Here is a 19343-nt window from a genome sequence, read left to right on the forward strand (position 1 = left end):
TTCTGATACAGGCCAGGATGCCATTGGCCTTCTTGGCCACCTGGGCACACTGCCGGCTCATGTTCAGCCAGCTGTCAGCCAGCATCCCCAGGTCCTTTTCCGCCAGGCAGCTTTCCAGCCACTCTTCCCCAAGCCTGTAGCACTGCATGGGGTTGTTGTGGCCCAAGTGCAGGACCCGTGCAGTTACATTCAACTTACGAATTTTCTGATTTCTGATAGTATTTTATAGCTGTAGTATTTGTACAAAATTGCTCCAATGTTCATTTTAAGGTGTTTTATTTAGAAATGGAGACCATATTTGAAATCAAAAGGCTGAACAAATTTAGAATAAGAGCAACGCTTGTGCTTTTTTGCTTGTTTCAGAGATGTTTATATAAATGATCAATGTGTGTGTGTTTTATATGAAAAAATTTGGATCTTTCCCACTCCAGAGGACAATGGTAACTAGTGACATTGTAGCACTCTGAAAATGATAGTCTGAAAGGTGAAAAATTGCTGGGGGGTGTTAATTAAGCTGTTTAAAGTTTTTTTTTAACTGTGTTAATTTTCTTAATTCACCTTCCATGAATATAGAATGTTTTGAAGAAAGTCCTTTTTTCTTAAAGATTCATTTCTCCTGCTTCTCCATTCAAGATATTAGATGATCTCAGAATGTCGATCTCCTGATATTTTTGTGAAGTCCACCAGAAAGGTGGAGGAATAGCCTTGTTGCCTCAAAAGCAAATCTCCTCCCAGTATATTAAAGAGAAGCCCCAAACATTTAAATCGGTTGTCAGCTTCCCCTGTTACGCAGTATTTAGATGACAGTCTTTCTATAGCCATGAACACAGAGCCCGGAGTCCTAAAACCTGAACCAATGAATTCACCCTACAAAGTAGGACATATCTTTGGGTTGTCCATATTTGTAGTGTACAGGCAGGACACAAGTGTTATCTTTGGGAATCTCAAAGCATTTGAGAGGAAATGAAAATGGTCTAAATGGCAGATGAAGGCAAAAATACTGAAAGTTCCTCATCACCACCACCAGGTAAAAAGGACATGCCATCCTTTCCAAGGGAACAGGAGGGAGCTGGTGAGAAGCCAGCAGAAGGTGCACAGGCAGATCACAGTGGTGTCCGTGAGTATTTCCTGCTGTTATATAGTGATTTCAATACTGAACCTACAATAGTTTCTGGCTTCTCCCACCACTCATCCCTTCCTTACTAGTAAGTGTTCATCTTCAGTTGCTGTTCTTGGTGTTGCCAAATTTCATTATGACTCTAGTCAAAGATGACCCCTTCTGGTGGAGTTCTGGGCTGACCCCTGTGTCTGCCGTTCCCGCTGTCCCTCAGCCCACAAAGCCTCTCCCCTGAAAAGTTTGCTGCTTAGACCTGTCTCTGTAGCTAGTACTGCAATCAATTCATTAACCCTGCCAGTCTCTTTCAGTCAGAGACCTGTATTTCTCTTTTTAACACCTTTGTATCTTGAAATGCCTGTTCAGTGTCTATTTCAGATGTTCTGAATGCCATCTAACACACTAGATCTAGGTAGCATGGATAACAAAATCCACTAGTGAGTCTCCTGTGGAACTTTGGAAGGATTTTTGATGCTTATATTGGTGCATTACTTTTGGCATTTGTTTGATCTTCCCATTATACATTTTTCCTGTTATAGGATGTGTTTCTTTCCTTCCCCTAAGTTTTAAAATGCGTTTTTTTGAAAGCAAACTTCTCCCTACACTTAATGCTAAACAGCAGGAAGTCCATTGTTGGACAGAAGGGATTTTTTTTACTACTACAGAACTATATATTTATTTAACATGGCATTTATGAGCAAATTAGTCAAAGGAATTCATACCTAAGAGAGTGATCCCAATTGTCCTTTGCAGAAGAAAGCAAAACTAGTCTTCCAAAGGAATCACCAACTGCAGAGGAACAGGAGGAAGAAGTGGAGCAAGTGGAATCAGACACAGAGAGCGTTGGTGAGTACTGCTTTCCACTGAGATGTTGGCACGAACTTAAAAACCCCACTACTTTCTAGTTTTCATTTTTTCACTGTTATTGTTATGAACAGCATCTCAGACCAGTGCCATCAAGTCACAGTTATTGAGTTTCTCTGCTCCCTTTCAGTTGGCTTACCTTGTGTACTTCATTTTGCTCTTTCCCATGGATGGTCTCTGACCCCTTTGTTGGTTGTTTTTCATGGAACACCTAGGAGAGAAAAAAATCAAGACAGGGTGAAAAGCTTACAAAACAGGTAATGGGGATTTGATCTGAGGTATCAAACTGAAAAGTACTTTTAACAAGTGCTTATGACTAGTTGGAAGTCAAGTTGACAGTAGTCTGCATTGCAGTCCAGCGAAGAACTACACTGGGTCACACATTAGCAGTGTGCCTTTTTGAGGACAATGGTGTCTTATGGTGGTCTGTTGTATGTGTTTTTACTAATTGTTTTGTATAATGATGTGCGTTCAATAGCTACTGAAAAGAGACACTTCGAACTTTATTTGGTTTCTAAAGCTGAGACCTATACACCAAGCAAAGCTGAACCGAACTACTTCGGTAGGTCTTGAGTTTTAAAATCAATGTTTTTAAAACAGTCTCAAAATTTTTCTTCTTTAAATTCTTCTGTTTTGAATATTCACAGTAAAGTTTTTAAACGCCTGAGGGAGCGCTTGTTACAGACTGTTCCAGGACAAGTTGTTACTAAGACGTGGTACCCCTGTTTTGAGCTGTTACTCTGTTGAAGGAGGCAAGGAATGTGTGAATCCTTCCCTTTTGCAGTTAGGTGCAAATATCAGCAAGGAGCCTAAAATTTATGGTGAATATAAATTTCCTGTATGTTCCCACTTCTGAGATGCAGAAGGCGATTTGGAAGAGCAAGATAATAGTGAAGGACTCTCGGAGGCACAAAAAAGGCCTGAGAAGGTAGAAAAGAAAATCTCGGAAACTTTCTTCTATAACTATGAAGATATATATTCACGGCCATTTGTCACTGAAGACTCTGGGATACCAATTAACCTTCTTACTCTTAAGTATCCTTTCTGTTGAGGCTGTGCAAATTTAAAGCTAAGGATATTTAATACATGTTCTTAAAATTGTACTTGTCTAATTTGGAGTAGCCTATGTGGCATTAGTGGGATACCTTTGGTTGAGACACTGATAAGAATCCTCACCAGTTATGGTTATGGGTGAATTTAATCTTAAACGTTGTCTTGACCTCATAAACATTTCTTATTGGGCATAGTTCTTACAGTTATAAGTACTCTTGTAGAACTAGATCATGGCCAAGTTAATGTGCCCAGGCGTAAGAAGTTTTAAAGAATGTGACTAGCGTACGAATATCCCCTGCAAAGCTCTCCCTTTCTGTGTAGCCACACTAGTGTTCCCCAAGAAGCTGAGGGGAGGGCAGGAAAAGAGCAGCTGTGTACCTCATACTTCCTCACAGAACTGCTAAGGGAGAAGTGGGGAAGAAACCAGGTAGATGTGTAGCCTCGTGCTCAGAAGATCTAAACTGGTAGAATGAAGGACGTGATGCCCATCAATTAAGAGCTACAGTAAGTCCTTTGCTAGGTATGGTCCAGTAGGATATGATATGTGACTTTCACAAGTGCTGGTAGTTTTCTCTGCAGACACAGTCAAGTTGCTATTGAAGACTGGATTTTCCCTTCTCTACATCTGCCTGTAAACATTTAAGAAGTGAGCTTGAGCACTTCCTTGGTTTGATCTCTTGTCTGTAGAACAGTTCCTAGTAATCTGATGCACATCTCTTACATTTTGTTTGAAAAGAGAACACCGATAGAATATGAATTCCTTGCAGCCCCAAAGGATCCAGCAGAGGCAAGAGGTGTGCCCTGTAGTGGAGATGAAAGGATGGAATATGAACTTTAGAAGGTCTTCACTTGTGCCTTCCCCTCAGTTATAGAGGCTTGATATATTTCACCTTCACTGTATACTGAACAACACTATCTCCTACCATCAGGCTTTTAGGCACCAGATTCAGTATTGCCAGTTCAGTTTTGGTTTAAGCATTTCTATCCACTTCGTAAACTTTTCTAGAAAGCCAGTGTCAAATCTTTTCCTATTGAACTGTTCTCAGACATTCTTTTGGATATGACTGCACCAGAGGTGTAAACCTGCTGCTGATGGATAGCCAAACGCTGATGTATATAGCAGGCAACCAGCTGGTGCTCCTGGACCTGAAAACTAAAACTCAAAGTTATCTCTGGAGCAGTGGTGGTGGTGGAATTGGGTTTATCACGGTATGTTTTTTGTTTCGTGTTTTAGGATGTTAGTCACTTTCTAGAAGTGAAATGTTCACTTGGTTGCCTGATGGGAGATTTCTACAGCTGCACATGCGTATACGTAAGAAGTATGGTATTGATTAAGGGGGATATGTGGACCATGCAGCATGGGCTACTCAGCCCATCAACATAATTGGTAGAGGACAAATATCTGCATACCTAAGTCCCAGGCTCAGGTACCTTAAAGGACTGACAAGTGCCAGCTGGGATTAATTTTTAGAACTATTATATTCTTATTTAAATATTTCGGCTCATATCAGCTTTTTTTTTTTTTTGAACACTTACCTCTCCTAGTCACAGCTGATATTAGTATAGTGTTTTGCCTGCAGTTAAAATTTAGAAAATCAATTTCCTAGATAAATGAAGAGAATAAGTATCTGGTTTCACTCTAGTAAGCTCCTACGAAGAGCTTCGACTCCCAAATGCTTCCTCTGGATTTGAAGCACCTTACCCTGTGAAGGGCTCTGCCATCTCTCAGTTGTAATCCACATGAGCAAGGCTTTTAGAATACCAGCCTCAGACTGTTCTGCTCCATTGTAAGCAGCCTTTTCTGGGGAATCATGCATGGTACATCTTTATGCCTTCAGAACAATGTCATTCAGGATGGCTTTTCTGCAGCTGTCTGTCAAAGTAGATGGCTGCTGACACAAATGCTGCTCATGGGAAGATCAGCTAATGGGTTGAGTGAGGTAGGAATAGTAAAAGAATGCGTGATAAAGAAAATTATTTCACAGTTTGTCATGGTTCTGCATAATATGTGAAATAGACTATTTTGTGTGCATAATGGTTTTACCATTTTGTGTGCATATAGCTTCATTCTGATATTGAGCAATAGATTGGCAGTTGTTCAGAATAAACACACAGAAAAATGCAACCTAGTATTTATGGCAATATCTTTTGACTAATGAGTGAGTAAATACAATAACTCAATAATATAGCAGGACAGAGACAAAGGTGTCATTACAGCATGCAATGGGACTTTTGCTTTTTCAAGGCGCACCCTACTAAGCAGTACTTTGCAGTAGGAGAAAAAGGAAAGAAGCCAAACCTCATCATCTATGATTATCCTTCGCTGAGGCCCTACAGAATACTGCGAGGTAGTGTAAAAAGTTCTATTTTAATTTTACACAAATGGGCCAGTGTTTATATATCCCAGCAGATGGAGTAGTGGGTCACTTTAGAAGTTTAGAAGGAAATACAACCTTTTGGTCCTTCAAAGCAAAACAGAAAACACCAGTTTCAAGCTTTTTCATTATTGCATGGGAGGAAACTTTTATTTAGTAGAAATAGCCAACTGAGAGCTATTACCTAGTGAAAAAAATAATTGCAGTGAAAGTTGAGCTCCTTCTAAGTAGATTTTCCTATTGTTTCTTCCTCTTTTCTCTGTGTGTGTGTATTGGGTCTTGCATGTTTCTTCAGGTGGAACAGAAGAAGCCTATGTTTTTGGTGATTTCAACAATGCTGGCACTTTGCTGGCCAGTGTTGGGAGCAGCCCTGACTACACGCTAACTATCTGGGACTGGAAACAAGAAAAGATTGTGTTGAGGGCAAAAGCTTTTTCACAGGATGTTTACAAGGTCACATTTTCTGCTGATAATGAAGAGCAACTAACTACATCTGGAGCAGGACACATCAGGTAGGTTTACTGATTAGGATTAATACGTATCACCTCTGAAGTAATACTATGTAGAAGATGACTAACAGGAATGTATCATTAGCAAACATGGACCAATGAGGAATGCTATTTTACCTGGCCATTACAATTACAAAAATGAGAAAGTTCAAGTCCTTCAGCCAGTCAGCCAAGTCTTTTAACACCTTTGCTGTGCAAAAAGGATGATGCTTGATGTTGAATGTCGGTACCGCTGGCTCCATTCTTGTAACTTCAACAAGCACCGGGGAGAATTAATAAAAAAGTATTTATATATATATGTCTTCTAGCTGGTAACATAGCATATATGCCTCCTGTGCCTTCTGGGCTTTCTACCTTTGATTTCTTGAACTCATCTGCCATTTGGGCAGCCATTAGAACTGGTTGCCAAGTCGATACCACCAAAAGCCTGCAAGGAAGCCTTACAAAAGAGATGCTTCCATACACTCCCTTCTCTGGTAAGTTCATGGATCCTTTTGTAATGAAAAATAAACCACAACTAAGCTCTTTGGGACAGAGATTAGCTTTGTGTTCTATATTTATCTGGTGTTCAGTGTTAATACAGCAGAGACTTAAGGTATGACTTGGATGCTATTGTAGTAGAAATGATACCTTTAAAATTATAACACATCTAAAGTTTCTTTGAATTTTAACAGAGGAATCAGATCAAAATCTGAGATTTGCTCTATAGTTTGTTTGTAAGGTGGGCCTGAAATAGCAAATGGCTTATTTAGACCCAGAATGAATGTGGTTTAGAATACATTATTTATGGAAATCTGACTAGACAAAATCTCTTACAAACTTTCTTTTGAGCTAAAATACTATGAATAAACTCTGACATAGCTTTTATACATGATAAACATGACCTTTCACCCAAATGTGGTCTCACATTCCAGTTTCCAACACCTGTCTTAAATGTAAGGTCTCCTGCACACACAGTGAACTATCCCTAATTGCAATAGATGGTAATTTTCTGTAATGCAGTAATTTAAACTTATGTTTTATACTGCTAAAAATATAATCATCAAATAGAAATAGCTATGAAGATCTAGGATAAAACCTTTGGCTCAGTGAGATTTTATAGTCAAGCTCAAATCCATGGGGGTACTTGGATGAAATTCAGTGAAGACCTTAGTCCCTTACAAAGTTGAGCATCATACACTGGAGACAGAAAGAGTAAAATAGGTGTTCCTAACTATGTGTATTGGTTGTAGCTGGAAAGATGTAGCTATGCATTTTACTCTTATTAATTTGAAATAGTAGTTTAATCTTCATTCTGCCCATTCCAAATCCTTTTTCTAGTTTTTTCATAGGAGTAGTATAGGGAAATGTTTGTGTAGTTACAAAGCTTTATCTCGTTTTAAAAAGAAAAACCCAAGGTCTCCTGTGAAAAAGAATAATAAATGAACAGCCTTTACCTCAGAGGCATCCCTGATAAGATTATTACAATGTCTGAGAGGGACTGAAGAGTGTATTTAGGAAATCTTGTATCAGAGAGGGATGTTTTTTCTATGCTCAGGTTCTGGAAGATGGCTCTCACATTCACTGGTCTCAAGTTACAAGGAGCTTTGGGCAGATTTGGAAAAACAGCAGTGACCGACATTATAGGTTATGTGGAGCTGCCTGATGGGAAGGTAAGTAAGAAAAAGTTTATTTGGTTTTATGTTGCCTCTCAGGTTTTGATATAAAGTCTACTGAGTAAGTTGGAGAGTTAGTATTCGCTTCAAAGTGATTTGAATTAGACCCTCAATGCACTGGTCTGATAAACTACTATTGACATTAATTTGCCAAAAACCTGGCTTGCTTTGTAATAATTGAAAAGTATGGTTAGTATTGTAATTCCCAGACAAAAGATCTCTGTTGTCTTAGAGCTGAGGCTCCTCTAATGGGGTAGTGAAAGTGTAAGTGTAAAGAAATACAAAGACTGTTAGCCCTAATCTTTAACCATATCAGTGCATGTAAATTATGTCACATTGCTAAAAAGTTGAATCTTTTCACCCTTTACTCTTTCTCTTGCAAATATCTGTACATTGCTGTCAATTTAATGCTTTCATGGAAGGAATCCACAAACGTTAACCAGATTCTTGCCAATATTTCTGCATGGTTAAGTGCAGGTGCTTATGTGCTTCTCTTCATTTGCATTGAAGGTTATCTCAGGGACTGAGTGGGGCAACTTGCTGCTTTGGGAAGGGGGCCTCATTAAAGTAGAGCTCTGTCGAGCTGGACACAAGCCCTGTCACAGTGGCCCTGTCAGCCAGTTAGTTCTGGATGAAGGAGAACTTGTCACTGTTGGAAAAGATGGCTTCATTCGGGTGAGTTTTTCTTCTGCTCTGCCTTTAGGTGTGCAAATTTGTGGTCGGCAGGTAAATGTTACATATTTTCATTACCAGGGTTTATTTATGGAGGCAATTGTGCAGTGCAGTTGCTTTCTGAGAATGAATTTTTAGAACAAACAGAATAAGAGCACATCTCCGTAGTGTATATGTTTGAATCAGATAGTGTTCATGCAACTTTCTTGATTTATTTACTGCTATTAAACAACCTTTTACTCTAGTAAATCAAAACAATTTTCAGTGATTCTCTAAAAGCTTTGTTCTTGCCTGCATTTTAACATTTTTTTTTCTTGTGTAGTTTTGGTTAATCTTTATAATTTTCAAGCCTATTAATACATATGGTATTATTTCGAAGGATAAACTACGGCAATATTTGACATTAATTTTCTGAGTATTGGAAAGCTCAGATTATTAATGTTAATTTCTATGTCATTTTAATGAGCATCTGAGATACGTATGCTGAAACAGAGGAACAATTAAAAGAAAAAGCATCCTGAAGTTAACGTATAATTCTATAAAGTAAGGTCAAAAAGTTTTCCTTATCCATACCACCAATTTCTGATCTCACCTGTCAATTATCAAGGATTTTGCAATCTTGTTTGCCTGCTCTTTGAGGGAAGACATGATGTGTGAAAGACCCAGATAATTAATGGAAAGCTGACTGTTGCAGACAGTGGAGGGTTTCAAACACCCTGGGGGTTTTGTTGTTGTGTTTTAGACATTGATATTATCCCATTAGGAAAATTCACTTGGTTATAAGGGTGCCAACTGACGTCTTGTCCTTACCCCACAGAGAAGAACATGGATGTGTTAGATTTCCCATTCTTTCTTCTGTGCTGCCTCAGTATGAGCAATGCTGAAAGCAGGCAGATATCATTTACTCTCTATAGTTCTGAGGCTGCCCTGTATAACTCTGCTAGTGCCAGGGCTGAATTTAAGCTACTTTTGTTTCAGAATTGGACAGAGAATTTTTTACATATACTTTGCGTTGCGCCCAAATGTATCAGATAGTAGTTGCCGACTGTCACTGTTCTAGGTTACATTCAAAGCAGCGAGGCAGATATGACAGGTTTCATACTCTGCCTGTAGAATCTACACTCCCCTGGTTTCTTATAATTTTGAATTTCCATATTAATCATGTATAAAAACATAACCTGGCCTTATGAAAACCCATTTTTTTTTTATGCTTCCAAATCCATGAAGGTGTGGAACTTTGAGACAATAGATGCTGCTGATTCTGTGGATGACACAGGGTTACTGGAGGTGGAGCCTATGAATGAACTTCATGTTGGCAGGAATGTCAGTCTGAGTTTCATGTCAAAAGTTCATGACTGTGGACAGCCTGTTTGGTACGCTCAGGTAAGATACACTTAAGTACATACACCCTGTGGAGAAACACAGAATGAGGGAGGTGATGTTAAGTAACAGCAGGAGTCCATTACAAATCATAGAATCATAGAATCATAGAATCATTGAGGTTGGAAAAGACCTCTAAGATCATCGAGTCCAACCGTCGACCCAACACCACCACCCACTAAACCATGTCCCTAAGTGCCTCATCTACTCGTCTTTTAAATACCTCCAGGGATGGGGACTCACCCACTTCCCTGGGCAGCCTGTTCCAATGTTTAACCACTCTTTCAGTAAAGAAATTTTTCCTTACATCCAATCTAAACCTCCCCTGGCGCAACTTGAGGCCATTTCCTCTCGTCCTATCGCTAGTTACTTGGGAGAAGAGACCGACACCCACCTCGCTACAACCTCCTTTCAGGTAGTTGTAGAGAGCGATGAGGTCTCCCCTCAGCCTCCTTTTCTCCAGGCTAAATCAGTACGTTTCTTTTTTGTAGAATTCAATCTTCTTCTGGATATATATATAATCTTCTTATTTTTTATATATATATAATCTTCTTTCAAACACTGGAACAGGCTTGCTAGAGAGGTGGTTTATGTCCCATGCCTGTCAGTGTTTGAGGCATTTGGACAATGCCCGTAATAACACGCTTTAACTTTTGGTCAGCCCTGGAGTGGTAGTCCCTTTCAACTGAACTGAACTATGCTATGCTATGCTATGCTATTCTATTCTATTCTATATTTTTAGTGTATAGTATAGTAACTATACACTAGTTACTAGAGTCTCACCAGTGTGAGACTCTGGCTTTCAGAGCCAGAACTGCATAAGAATAGGAGAATGTCAAAAGGTATTGTCCAAGTTCTGTTATCCTGGACTGATAGATAGGACTGACAGGACCAACATCACCACATTCAGTCATTTCTGTTTCATAATGATAATCATTAAGGAATTTTTAAGGAGCCATTGTGGGCGGTTTTATTTCCAAATTGAGTTTGAAAATATTCACGTTACATGTTTTGTTTTTTCTTCTTCAGGATACCAATGGAGCAATCTGGAAGCTAGATTTGACTTTTTCAAATATGGTAAGTTTCTTTTCTTTTCCTTTCTTCTGATTTTTCCAGTTCCTCTGCAATAACTTCCTTTAACTACACTGGATGCATCTGCAATGAAGTTTGTGTTCTATGAAGCTGCACAGTTGAAAATTTTAGCATTGAAACAATTTTTTTTTTCTCAAAAATTTATTTTCGTAATGTTATTGATTATGATTGTACAGGATTATAAAAAATAATTTGATTTTTGATTCCTGAAATTTTGGCTGCCAAATTCAAGTTACCTTAAAGGAGTTTTATTCTCATAAACTGGTAATAAAAGTTGCATGGATGCAGGAAATTAGTTCAAGGAGTATTGGTATATCCTATCTGGATAGGTGTTTGAAACAATCCTTACTGTTGTCTCTAAATGACATAAAGAACTAGGAAAAACAAGGAGAAGATGAAATGCACTTCACATGTTTTATCCTGCTGGTTACTAGTGTTACTGCTGGAGATGTTTTTGATGGAGAAATAGATGACACAGTTAAAATGGGGGCATTTAATTTTAGCTCCCGAACATATTAAAGTAAATGGGAGCAATCCCTTTGACTGGAATAAAGTTCTGTGGCAACAGGTAAAATTATGTTCCAAGAATTTATGGTAAATAAATGATGTACAAAGCCTACTATAAAAACTGATATAAAAAACGTATAGCAAAACGTGGAATTCCTTGGATGATGAAATGATTTCCCAGGCAGCATAAGCCCTAGGCTTGAGAGCATTTTCTTTGCCTTCAGAGCAACAGCTGTTTGTTAAAAATACTAATTCCAAGCCTGACACCACTTAATGAAAGGCATTCCCCTTTATTTTCTCATAGAAAATGATGAAATTTTAAATGAACTTAATGTTCCTACACTAATTTTGCTCATGATCTTCCTATGAACATTTAAATAAAAAAAAAAAAAGGGAATTGCATATAGGTACCTCATGCATGTCAAATTTTGTTCACACAAACAGCACCTGTCTAGATTTTTTCAGGTTTTGCAGGTAGGTATGCCTCACAATACTTTGTAAGTGCAGCTTCAGAATGTAGCAGAATTTCTGTTCTTCTGTTTTGCACTGCAGACCCGTGATCCAGAGTGCCTGTATACCTTTCACTCTGGAAGAATTGAAGCCATGAGTGTCTCTCCCATTACATATCTTCTGGCCACCACTGCGCTTGACTGTAAGGACACTATTCCTTTCCTCTCATACCACTGTAATTGTTGTTTTTGAAGAGCAATGATGCTTGGTTTGGAACTATTCTGTTTTGAACTGAAGTTGTGTATTTGCTCTTGAAAAGTCAAAAGTCACTTTACAGACAATTGTTATTCCTGGGATCAGCTCTTTAATAGTTAAGACAAATCATTTATGTTTTGAAATAATGCATTAAGGCTCCTTCATCTGGGGTTTTAACGAGACAAGTTTTTAATGGGAAACTTTGTAAATACTGTTCATTCTGAAGGAATGGCTGAAAAGATGAGACATTTGGTGTGAATAACAGCACTTGTATTCAAGGCTCTGGATCGATGTGTTGGGATCTTTGTTTTTTAAGGAATTACATACATCTCTAGCATTGCATAAGTTATTGTGAATATTCATATTTGTGGCTTTCTTAGAAAATGCAATAGCTATCATGCTCTCAACAACAGCTAACATGTAATTACAGACATATTTAACTTATACAAATATTGCAGTTTAGGCCTCTCACAGTTAGCTTTATCATGGTTTGAAAGAAGAACCACTGGCCCGAACGTTAACAATGTCATTTACACTTCGCAGAAAACGCTACAAGGTCTTTAACTCAATTCTTGTCAGCGGTACCTTGTCATTTGTCTGTGTTATACAATGTACTCGCATTTCTAGCCTGAAGACAAACTCCTACCAGTCGAGCAAATGACACTTAGGATATATGCCAGCTGGAATGGAATTTTATGCAGACCAATATGTGTGTCTACTAATCTGTTTATTTCAGCTCTGGTGAAATTGGCTTTTCTTTGGACAATATCCCATTTTCATACATTTAAATATTTTCCTCCCTAGGGAATGCCAGGTAGTAGCGTATCATCTTTTCCTGTGTTGTCAGTACAGATTTTCCTTACAGTATGCCACAATTCTGTGATTACTTGAAAATTACACGTGGTGGTCAGCATGCGACTTCTTATTACAGCCCTCAGCCCTGACAACTCCTGGGAGCCTGTAAGTTAAAGAGCGAAGAAAGCTTATATTTTGTTCATGAGCACCGTGCTAGCTATGGTACTCTGTAACCATCAGTCATGTCTTTCCAGATGGGCATTTGATACCCAAAGAGAAAAATTAATAACTTTCTATCCAGCTTTAAATAAATAGACATTTCTCCATAAATCTTAAAATGTAAGTGATGTTGCAAGAAATAAATTCTTACTGTCTCCTTTCCACACAGGTTCAGTGCGTATCTATGATTTCATCAGCAATAGTCAGCTGAGTGAAACTAAGTTTAAACAAGGAGGAACAGCACTGACGTGGGCACCTCGTGTTGTGAGTTTTTGCTATTGTGTTAATAAAAATTCATACGGGGCCTATAAGCCTGCCAGCATCAAGAAAGTTGCTCACAATACAAGACCTTAAAGAAGTCACTGTTAGGCCATGCTGGAATTTACTGTAGTAGTATGCATGTATAAGTTTGTGGAGTAGTATGTATGTATAATAGTATATGTACAGTTTGACTTTACTGTGGATTGTCAGGTATCCTGCTTTGTGTCTTCCTGAGATTTTAAAATTAGATCTCAGTGTGCAGTCCCAGGAAGTATTCTTAGTTTATAGACTAACAGCTTCTATTTAACCCACGCAGAGTAATTGTCAATTAACATGAGTTAGTTAACACATTTTGAAATGACAGCCCAGACAATCCACATACATTTGGAGATAAATCGTAAAAAACTGTTGCCAGAACTGATCATTTGTGGAGCGTGGAGTCTATCGCTTTTAGACATATTTGCTAATTTTAATTAAAATAGTGTCTAGTTATGTTCTTGAGGAAACATAGCAAGCCTGGTGGGTTAATTATAAGCGAAGTTATGGAGGAAAGTGCTTACTTGAATTTCCAAGGTGAAGGTAACACTGGAACAGTACTCTTATAACTATAATTCTGGCCATGCAGACTTTCAGGGATGCTCTTAGGTGATGATCTATACATTCAAGAGGTAAGCTGATTGCCACAATAAATTGTACAGCGTTACAAAACTGACTCAGTTCAGTTTTACAAAAGTTGGTACTAAACACAATCTGAAAAATCAAGGGTATTTAGTCTACCTAGCTGCATTTAAAATCGCATTAGATACTTACACATAACTTAAGGTGCTCAAATATATTTGAAAATCTGTGCTATTAATCTAAGAAAATTTCATCCAACATACTTTGAAGCATCTGTGTACTATAATATCCTCATAGGCAAGCTAGCAACATACAGGTTAGATAAGTGAACAGTGACGTGGATTTAAAACTGCCTAAATGGATGAGCCCCAGGGAATAGTGATCAGCAGCCTGAAGTCCAGTTAGAGGCAAGTCTCTAGTGGTGTACCCTAGGGGTCATTACGGGTGCCAATATTCTTCATTAATTACCTGGACACTGGAACAGAGTGCACCCTCAGCAAGTTCGCAGATGATACAAAACTGAGAGGAGAGGCTGGTACTCTAGAGGGTTGTGCTGCCATTCAGGGGGATCTGGACAGGCTGGAGAATTGGGCTGAGGAGAATCTCATGATATTCAACAAGGGAAAATGCAAAGTCCTGCATCTGGGGTGGAATAACCCCAGGCACCAGTCGCCTTGGGGCCCATCAGCTGGAAAGCAGTTCTGCAGGGAAGGATCTTGGGATCCTGGGGGACACCAAGCTGGCCATGAGCCAGCAATGCACCCAAAGAAGTCCAACAGCATCCTGGGCTGCATTAGGAAGAGCGTTACCAGCTGGTTGAAGGAGGTGATCCTTCAATCCTTACTCAGCACTGGGGAGGCCACATCTGGAGTGCTGGCTCCCTAGTAGAAGAAAGATACAGACTTAAAGGAGGGAGTAAACGCAGAGCCATAAATTTGAGGTCCATGAGTGACTCCCCTTGATCATTTGCTGAGCAATGCTATTGTACACCTGCTTATTACAGAGGGGCTTTTTAAGATAAGACATCACGGGCTGATGTCCCCAGATAACAGGAAGATAGTTATCCCCAGCTCCCTTCTGAACAATAAACTTTTTCATACCTTTTTCATACAATTTTGCCAATTGCTCACAGAGCTTATCCATTCACCCTCATCTCTTCACACAGCAATTCTCCTTCTGGTCTCATTTCTGGCGTGCATTAATATTGATCTGTGCCATGTCTGGAGCTGGCTCAGCTTGTAAATCACTTCAAGACACTACCATATATGGCTAATATCAGCTAAACCTGCAAGTCCAGCTAGATCCAGCTAAAACACAGGCCTGTTTCTGCTAACTCTTCTCTCACAATTCAAGCCTGTCTACATTATTAGAAATTGGCTTACCTACAGGGCCTATGGTAAAGACTCCATAGCCTCCTCTTTCCATCTCAAGTAGCTGTCTCTGTGGACAACTGTACTTTACATGGAGTCAGCCAGACCCGTCTGTGCCCTCACCTCTTCAAAAATCATACCCACATTTGATGCCCAATATTATATTCAGGGTAATGTAATAATTACTTTTTTGAGTTCCAATTCTTCTCCTTAAAAGCTACTGATACATTTTTATATACATATATATATATATCAGTATGAATTATCTCTTCCTCAGAGGTTACAACCACATCCTCATTAACATTTTCAGTCTCAGTGGCATGTTATCAGTAAAAAACCAAACAACCCAAACCAAAAAATAACTCCCAGTCCTCCCACTCACTTTACGGTAGCGTATTAGAGAGAATAAACATTTCCCATGTATGAAACATTCTTTGTGCTTTAGCAACACTTCCATGTAAGATGAGTTACAGGTTAACACCAGAGCATGTGCCATACAGATTCTTATCCTAAGCTCTCAGATGTACGCTGTGATTTTTTTTCTTCATTCTTCCACTCAAAGGTAAATCCTAAAGGAGGTCTAATTGCGGTGGGGTTTGAAGATGGTGTTGTCCGCATAATTGAAGTTTATGATCCCAAAGGACTGCCCGTTCTTGCAGGACAGACCAATACAGAGAATGCAGAGATAAATCTGAAACAAGCTTTCAAACCTCATGCTACTGCAGTTACAGCCTTGGCATATGAACGAAATGGAGATGTGCTTGCCACAGGGGTATGTATCACTTCTTTTGGTTATTTTTATTAAGCCACAGATGTAGAGATTATTTAAAGAGGTAAGGTAAAGTTTGTTTACTGACAACAGTTATACTTCTGTTATTGCTGTTGATCACTTCTTGTAGTTCTCTGCAGTGCTGGGGGAAGAGAAGGATCCGTTTGCACTCACATTTGTTTTCTGAAGGAAAGCAACCGTGCAATTCATACAATTCATTTTGTGAATTACTGGACTGTTTAGTGTGAATTCTGTAGTCCCCTCTGAAGATGGATTTTGTTCATTTTGGAATTAGTTTAGTAGTATCTTGGAATTAGGAAAGGCAAGTCTGTTCGTACACCACCTTGGCAGCACTCCAGCTGCTACCCAGCACTGCTTGGCCTTACAACAAGATCGACCAGTTGGTTAGTCAGTGTGCCTGCTAGTCTTTGAGATGACTTTCAGTCAGTGTGGTCTCTCTTTTTAAAAGCTAGCCTTCAGCCATGATCAGTGCATTTGCAGTTATGTGTTCCTTGAGCTGAATCGCCATGCATTTCACTTAATGCAGGATTTAGGCTGCCATGCATCATGTTGTGCAGCAGTTCTGGATTTTCTTGTTATCCAGGGAAATCAGCGCGTGCTGTCTTACCTGAAAAATCGGGCCTGAGCCTAAGCTTTAAAGGAGCTCCTGGGGCAATGGGCAGAAAGCACACGGCTAGGGATGCGAGGCAAGGGCCGTCAGGACAATTAAGCGCTATGGGTGCACTCAGGGCCCTGGAGCAAGATGGGCAGGATTTTTATTTCCTCCCTGTAATCATCGTGGAAGGCCAATTCTAAGTTCCAAGGTACTTGTAAGTCCCCCTGTTGAGCCACAAAACATTTCAAGTACCTGTTTATGTCATAAAGTACTTACAGTCTTTTGAATTTTTGGTCAGCTTTGATTCAGTCATCTTTGTTTTCTTTTTCTCAGAGTAAGGACAAAACTGTTTTCTTTTTTGCTGTTGAAGATGAATACAAGCCAATTGGATTCATCTGTGTCCCTGGGCCTGTGCAGGCATTACAGTGGTCTCCACCTTCTCATGTGAGTAATGGATGTTTGTTTTCTTTCCTTTCCTACAGTGTTAAAAAGTCATTTTGAAAAGAACTTCCAATGAAAATAGATGAAGATCCATGACCCTAACCATGTTCTCTACAGACAATGCAAAAGATGTTTTGCTACTTTGTTCTTCATGCTGCTTCAGAATGACAGACAGGTTCTGTGTAGCTGTATCTCTGGTTCAGTCACTTTGGACATATTTTGGACTTCGGATAATAAAGAGCAGAAACATAGGCAAACCACAAAATTTTGCTCAGCTTTTTTAGTTCCTGCCTTGAAGAAACAAGCCTCTGCCTTAGCTTTTGGAGGGTCTTAGTCTTCTTTGATAAAAGAGTTATTTGAGCATTTTTGTGCCTCTTGCCCATATTAAAACAGGCTTTTTGCAAAACTTTCGTACCACATTAAGAAAGCTTTTGGGTGCTTCTTGGAATTCACAGTCTGTGTTTGAAGTGTGTCAGTGACATATTCAAATAGATTCTTGCTAATATTTTAAAAGTTTTATAAGGTTAGAGTAACATCTGAAATTTTGGTTGGTCCAGTATTCTTTCTTAGAGGGGAGATTGTCAGCATCTAAATATCATGAACAAAGTGGCCAGCAAGATACACTATACTGGTGCACAGTGGCGAAGTGTAGCTATTATTGCTTGTTCATGGGAACTGATAAAAACTGTGTTGGCAAAAGAACTCTTGCTGGTATGAACTCTATCTTACTGCAGAAATGACAGATCTTGATCTGACAGTTGCATTTTGAGTCCTTTCCTTGAGGACAAGGTACTCCTACTTACCAAAAAAGCACCCATCATGTCTTTGATATGTTAGATTCCCTCTGAGTAATTTTGGCTACTGGTATCAGGTCTCCACTGCTAGATGTGAACACTTACTAAACACAGTACAAGCATCTGAGTGTTACACTACTTTTTTTTTCTCTTAAAAAAAAACACCTTGGGGATTAAATACTATATATTTAATGAATGCATCTGTAAGGCTCAGATTTTATATACCCAAGAACCGTATCATTACTAGTTAAGGTTTCCATAGCAACTCTAGTATGCCCCCTTTGCACATTTTTAGTGATGGATCAGATAAAATAAGCCTCTCTCTGTTCTCCAGATAGCTTATGAAAATTGAAACTAAATACAGGCTGGCCTTTTAAAATCTCAAAACACTAAATAATTATTACCCTCACCTCACCTATTCTTCCTAACTTTGCATTTTAAAGGACCTGGCAGGTACCAGCAAAGAACAAACAAACTCAAAGCAAAATAGCATTTGGCAAGATTCCGAGCCCAGTCTTGAAGATATAAGGGATTTATTAGTATAGAAACATATGAACTTTCAAACAATTATCAAACCAAAAACTCAGCTCCTAACTTTTGGGTCAGATCCATTCTTTAATTTAACCAAACTCCCAAAATATCATCATGCTGCTTCCAAGCTAGACAGTGTCAGAATGATAGCTGTTTTGTATATGACAAGGACTTCTTCAATTCCTTAGCTTTGCCTAGGATACATAGTGTAAAAGAAGCTCACTGATTTCTGATGTCCATTTAAAAGTGTCCATTTAAATAAGAGCACAGTTAGAGTTAATGCCTCCTGGCTGGAGCTTGGCTTTGTGCTTATGCATCTTTTGACTAACTTTTTCCCATTTCTCTCAATTCCATGTATACATCTGCCCTGTACTTGTATTTTTTTGTGTTTTTGTACAGGTGAAGAGCACGCTGCTCATCCTTTGTGAGAATGGCTTTGCTCTCCAGGTTCCCGGCCCTCTCCCTGAGGAACAGGATACAGTGTCCACCTATCAAATAAAAAACCTGCCAACACAGTACTTCCATTTTTATAGTATTAAATCGCGAATCAAGGTAAAGAACTCTCCTGTGGAGGAATTTCATGTTCTTCATGTGTCAGAGGACAAAAGTACCCAAAAAGGTTTCTAGTCCCTGTATTGCATCATAGGATCTTTGCTAAGCTTCTTGAAGGGGAAGGCCAGGTAGAGTCCATTTGTGGCTGAGTTTCAACATTTGAAATTACAAGTTGTTGTCTGTTTATTCAAATAGAACATACATCACACTGAAAGCATGATGTGCATTTTGATCAGAATTAGAAGATGGCATTAGTGAAAGGGAAAGGTAGTATAGTGCATTAGTTCTCAAAATATTTTCATTTTGGTAATTTTCAGAAAAAGTATGTTTCTTGTGGTTGATGTTAGCCCTGTAGGAAATTCCTTTGAACAGTCATAAAACACCCTTTGAACAGTCATAAAACACCCATGTGGTCACTTTGAGGCAAGCATGAAACATCTTTTTTTTTTTT

General features: G+C 39.0%; 1 protein-coding gene across 1 annotated transcript in view; it reads left to right on the plus strand.

Moving 5' to 3' along the window:
- CFAP44 (cilia and flagella associated protein 44) overlaps positions 1–19343 on the plus strand; it is a 53994-nt gene that overhangs the window by 8614 nt on the left and 26037 nt on the right. Inside the window, exons 3-17 of the mRNA XM_019474722.1 lie at positions 1028–1117; positions 1868–1960; positions 2842–3013; positions 4078–4240; positions 5277–5379; positions 5702–5918; positions 7453–7567; positions 8081–8245; positions 9470–9625; positions 10652–10699; positions 11774–11873; positions 13110–13204; positions 15752–15961; positions 16908–17018; positions 18740–18892. Coding sequence (XP_019330267.1) covers positions 1028–1117; positions 1868–1960; positions 2842–3013; positions 4078–4240; positions 5277–5379; positions 5702–5918; positions 7453–7567; positions 8081–8245; positions 9470–9625; positions 10652–10699; positions 11774–11873; positions 13110–13204; positions 15752–15961; positions 16908–17018; positions 18740–18892 — 1991 coding nt within the window. The remainder of the gene's footprint in view (positions 1–1027; positions 1118–1867; positions 1961–2841; positions 3014–4077; positions 4241–5276; positions 5380–5701; positions 5919–7452; positions 7568–8080; positions 8246–9469; positions 9626–10651; positions 10700–11773; positions 11874–13109; positions 13205–15751; positions 15962–16907; positions 17019–18739; positions 18893–19343) is intronic.

The sequence above is a fragment of the Aptenodytes forsteri genome, unplaced genomic scaffold (genome assembly GCF_000699145.1).
Source record: "Aptenodytes forsteri isolate BGI_AS27 unplaced genomic scaffold, ASM69914v1 Scaffold61, whole genome shotgun sequence".
Lineage (NCBI taxonomy): Eukaryota > Metazoa > Chordata > Aves > Sphenisciformes > Spheniscidae > Aptenodytes > Aptenodytes forsteri.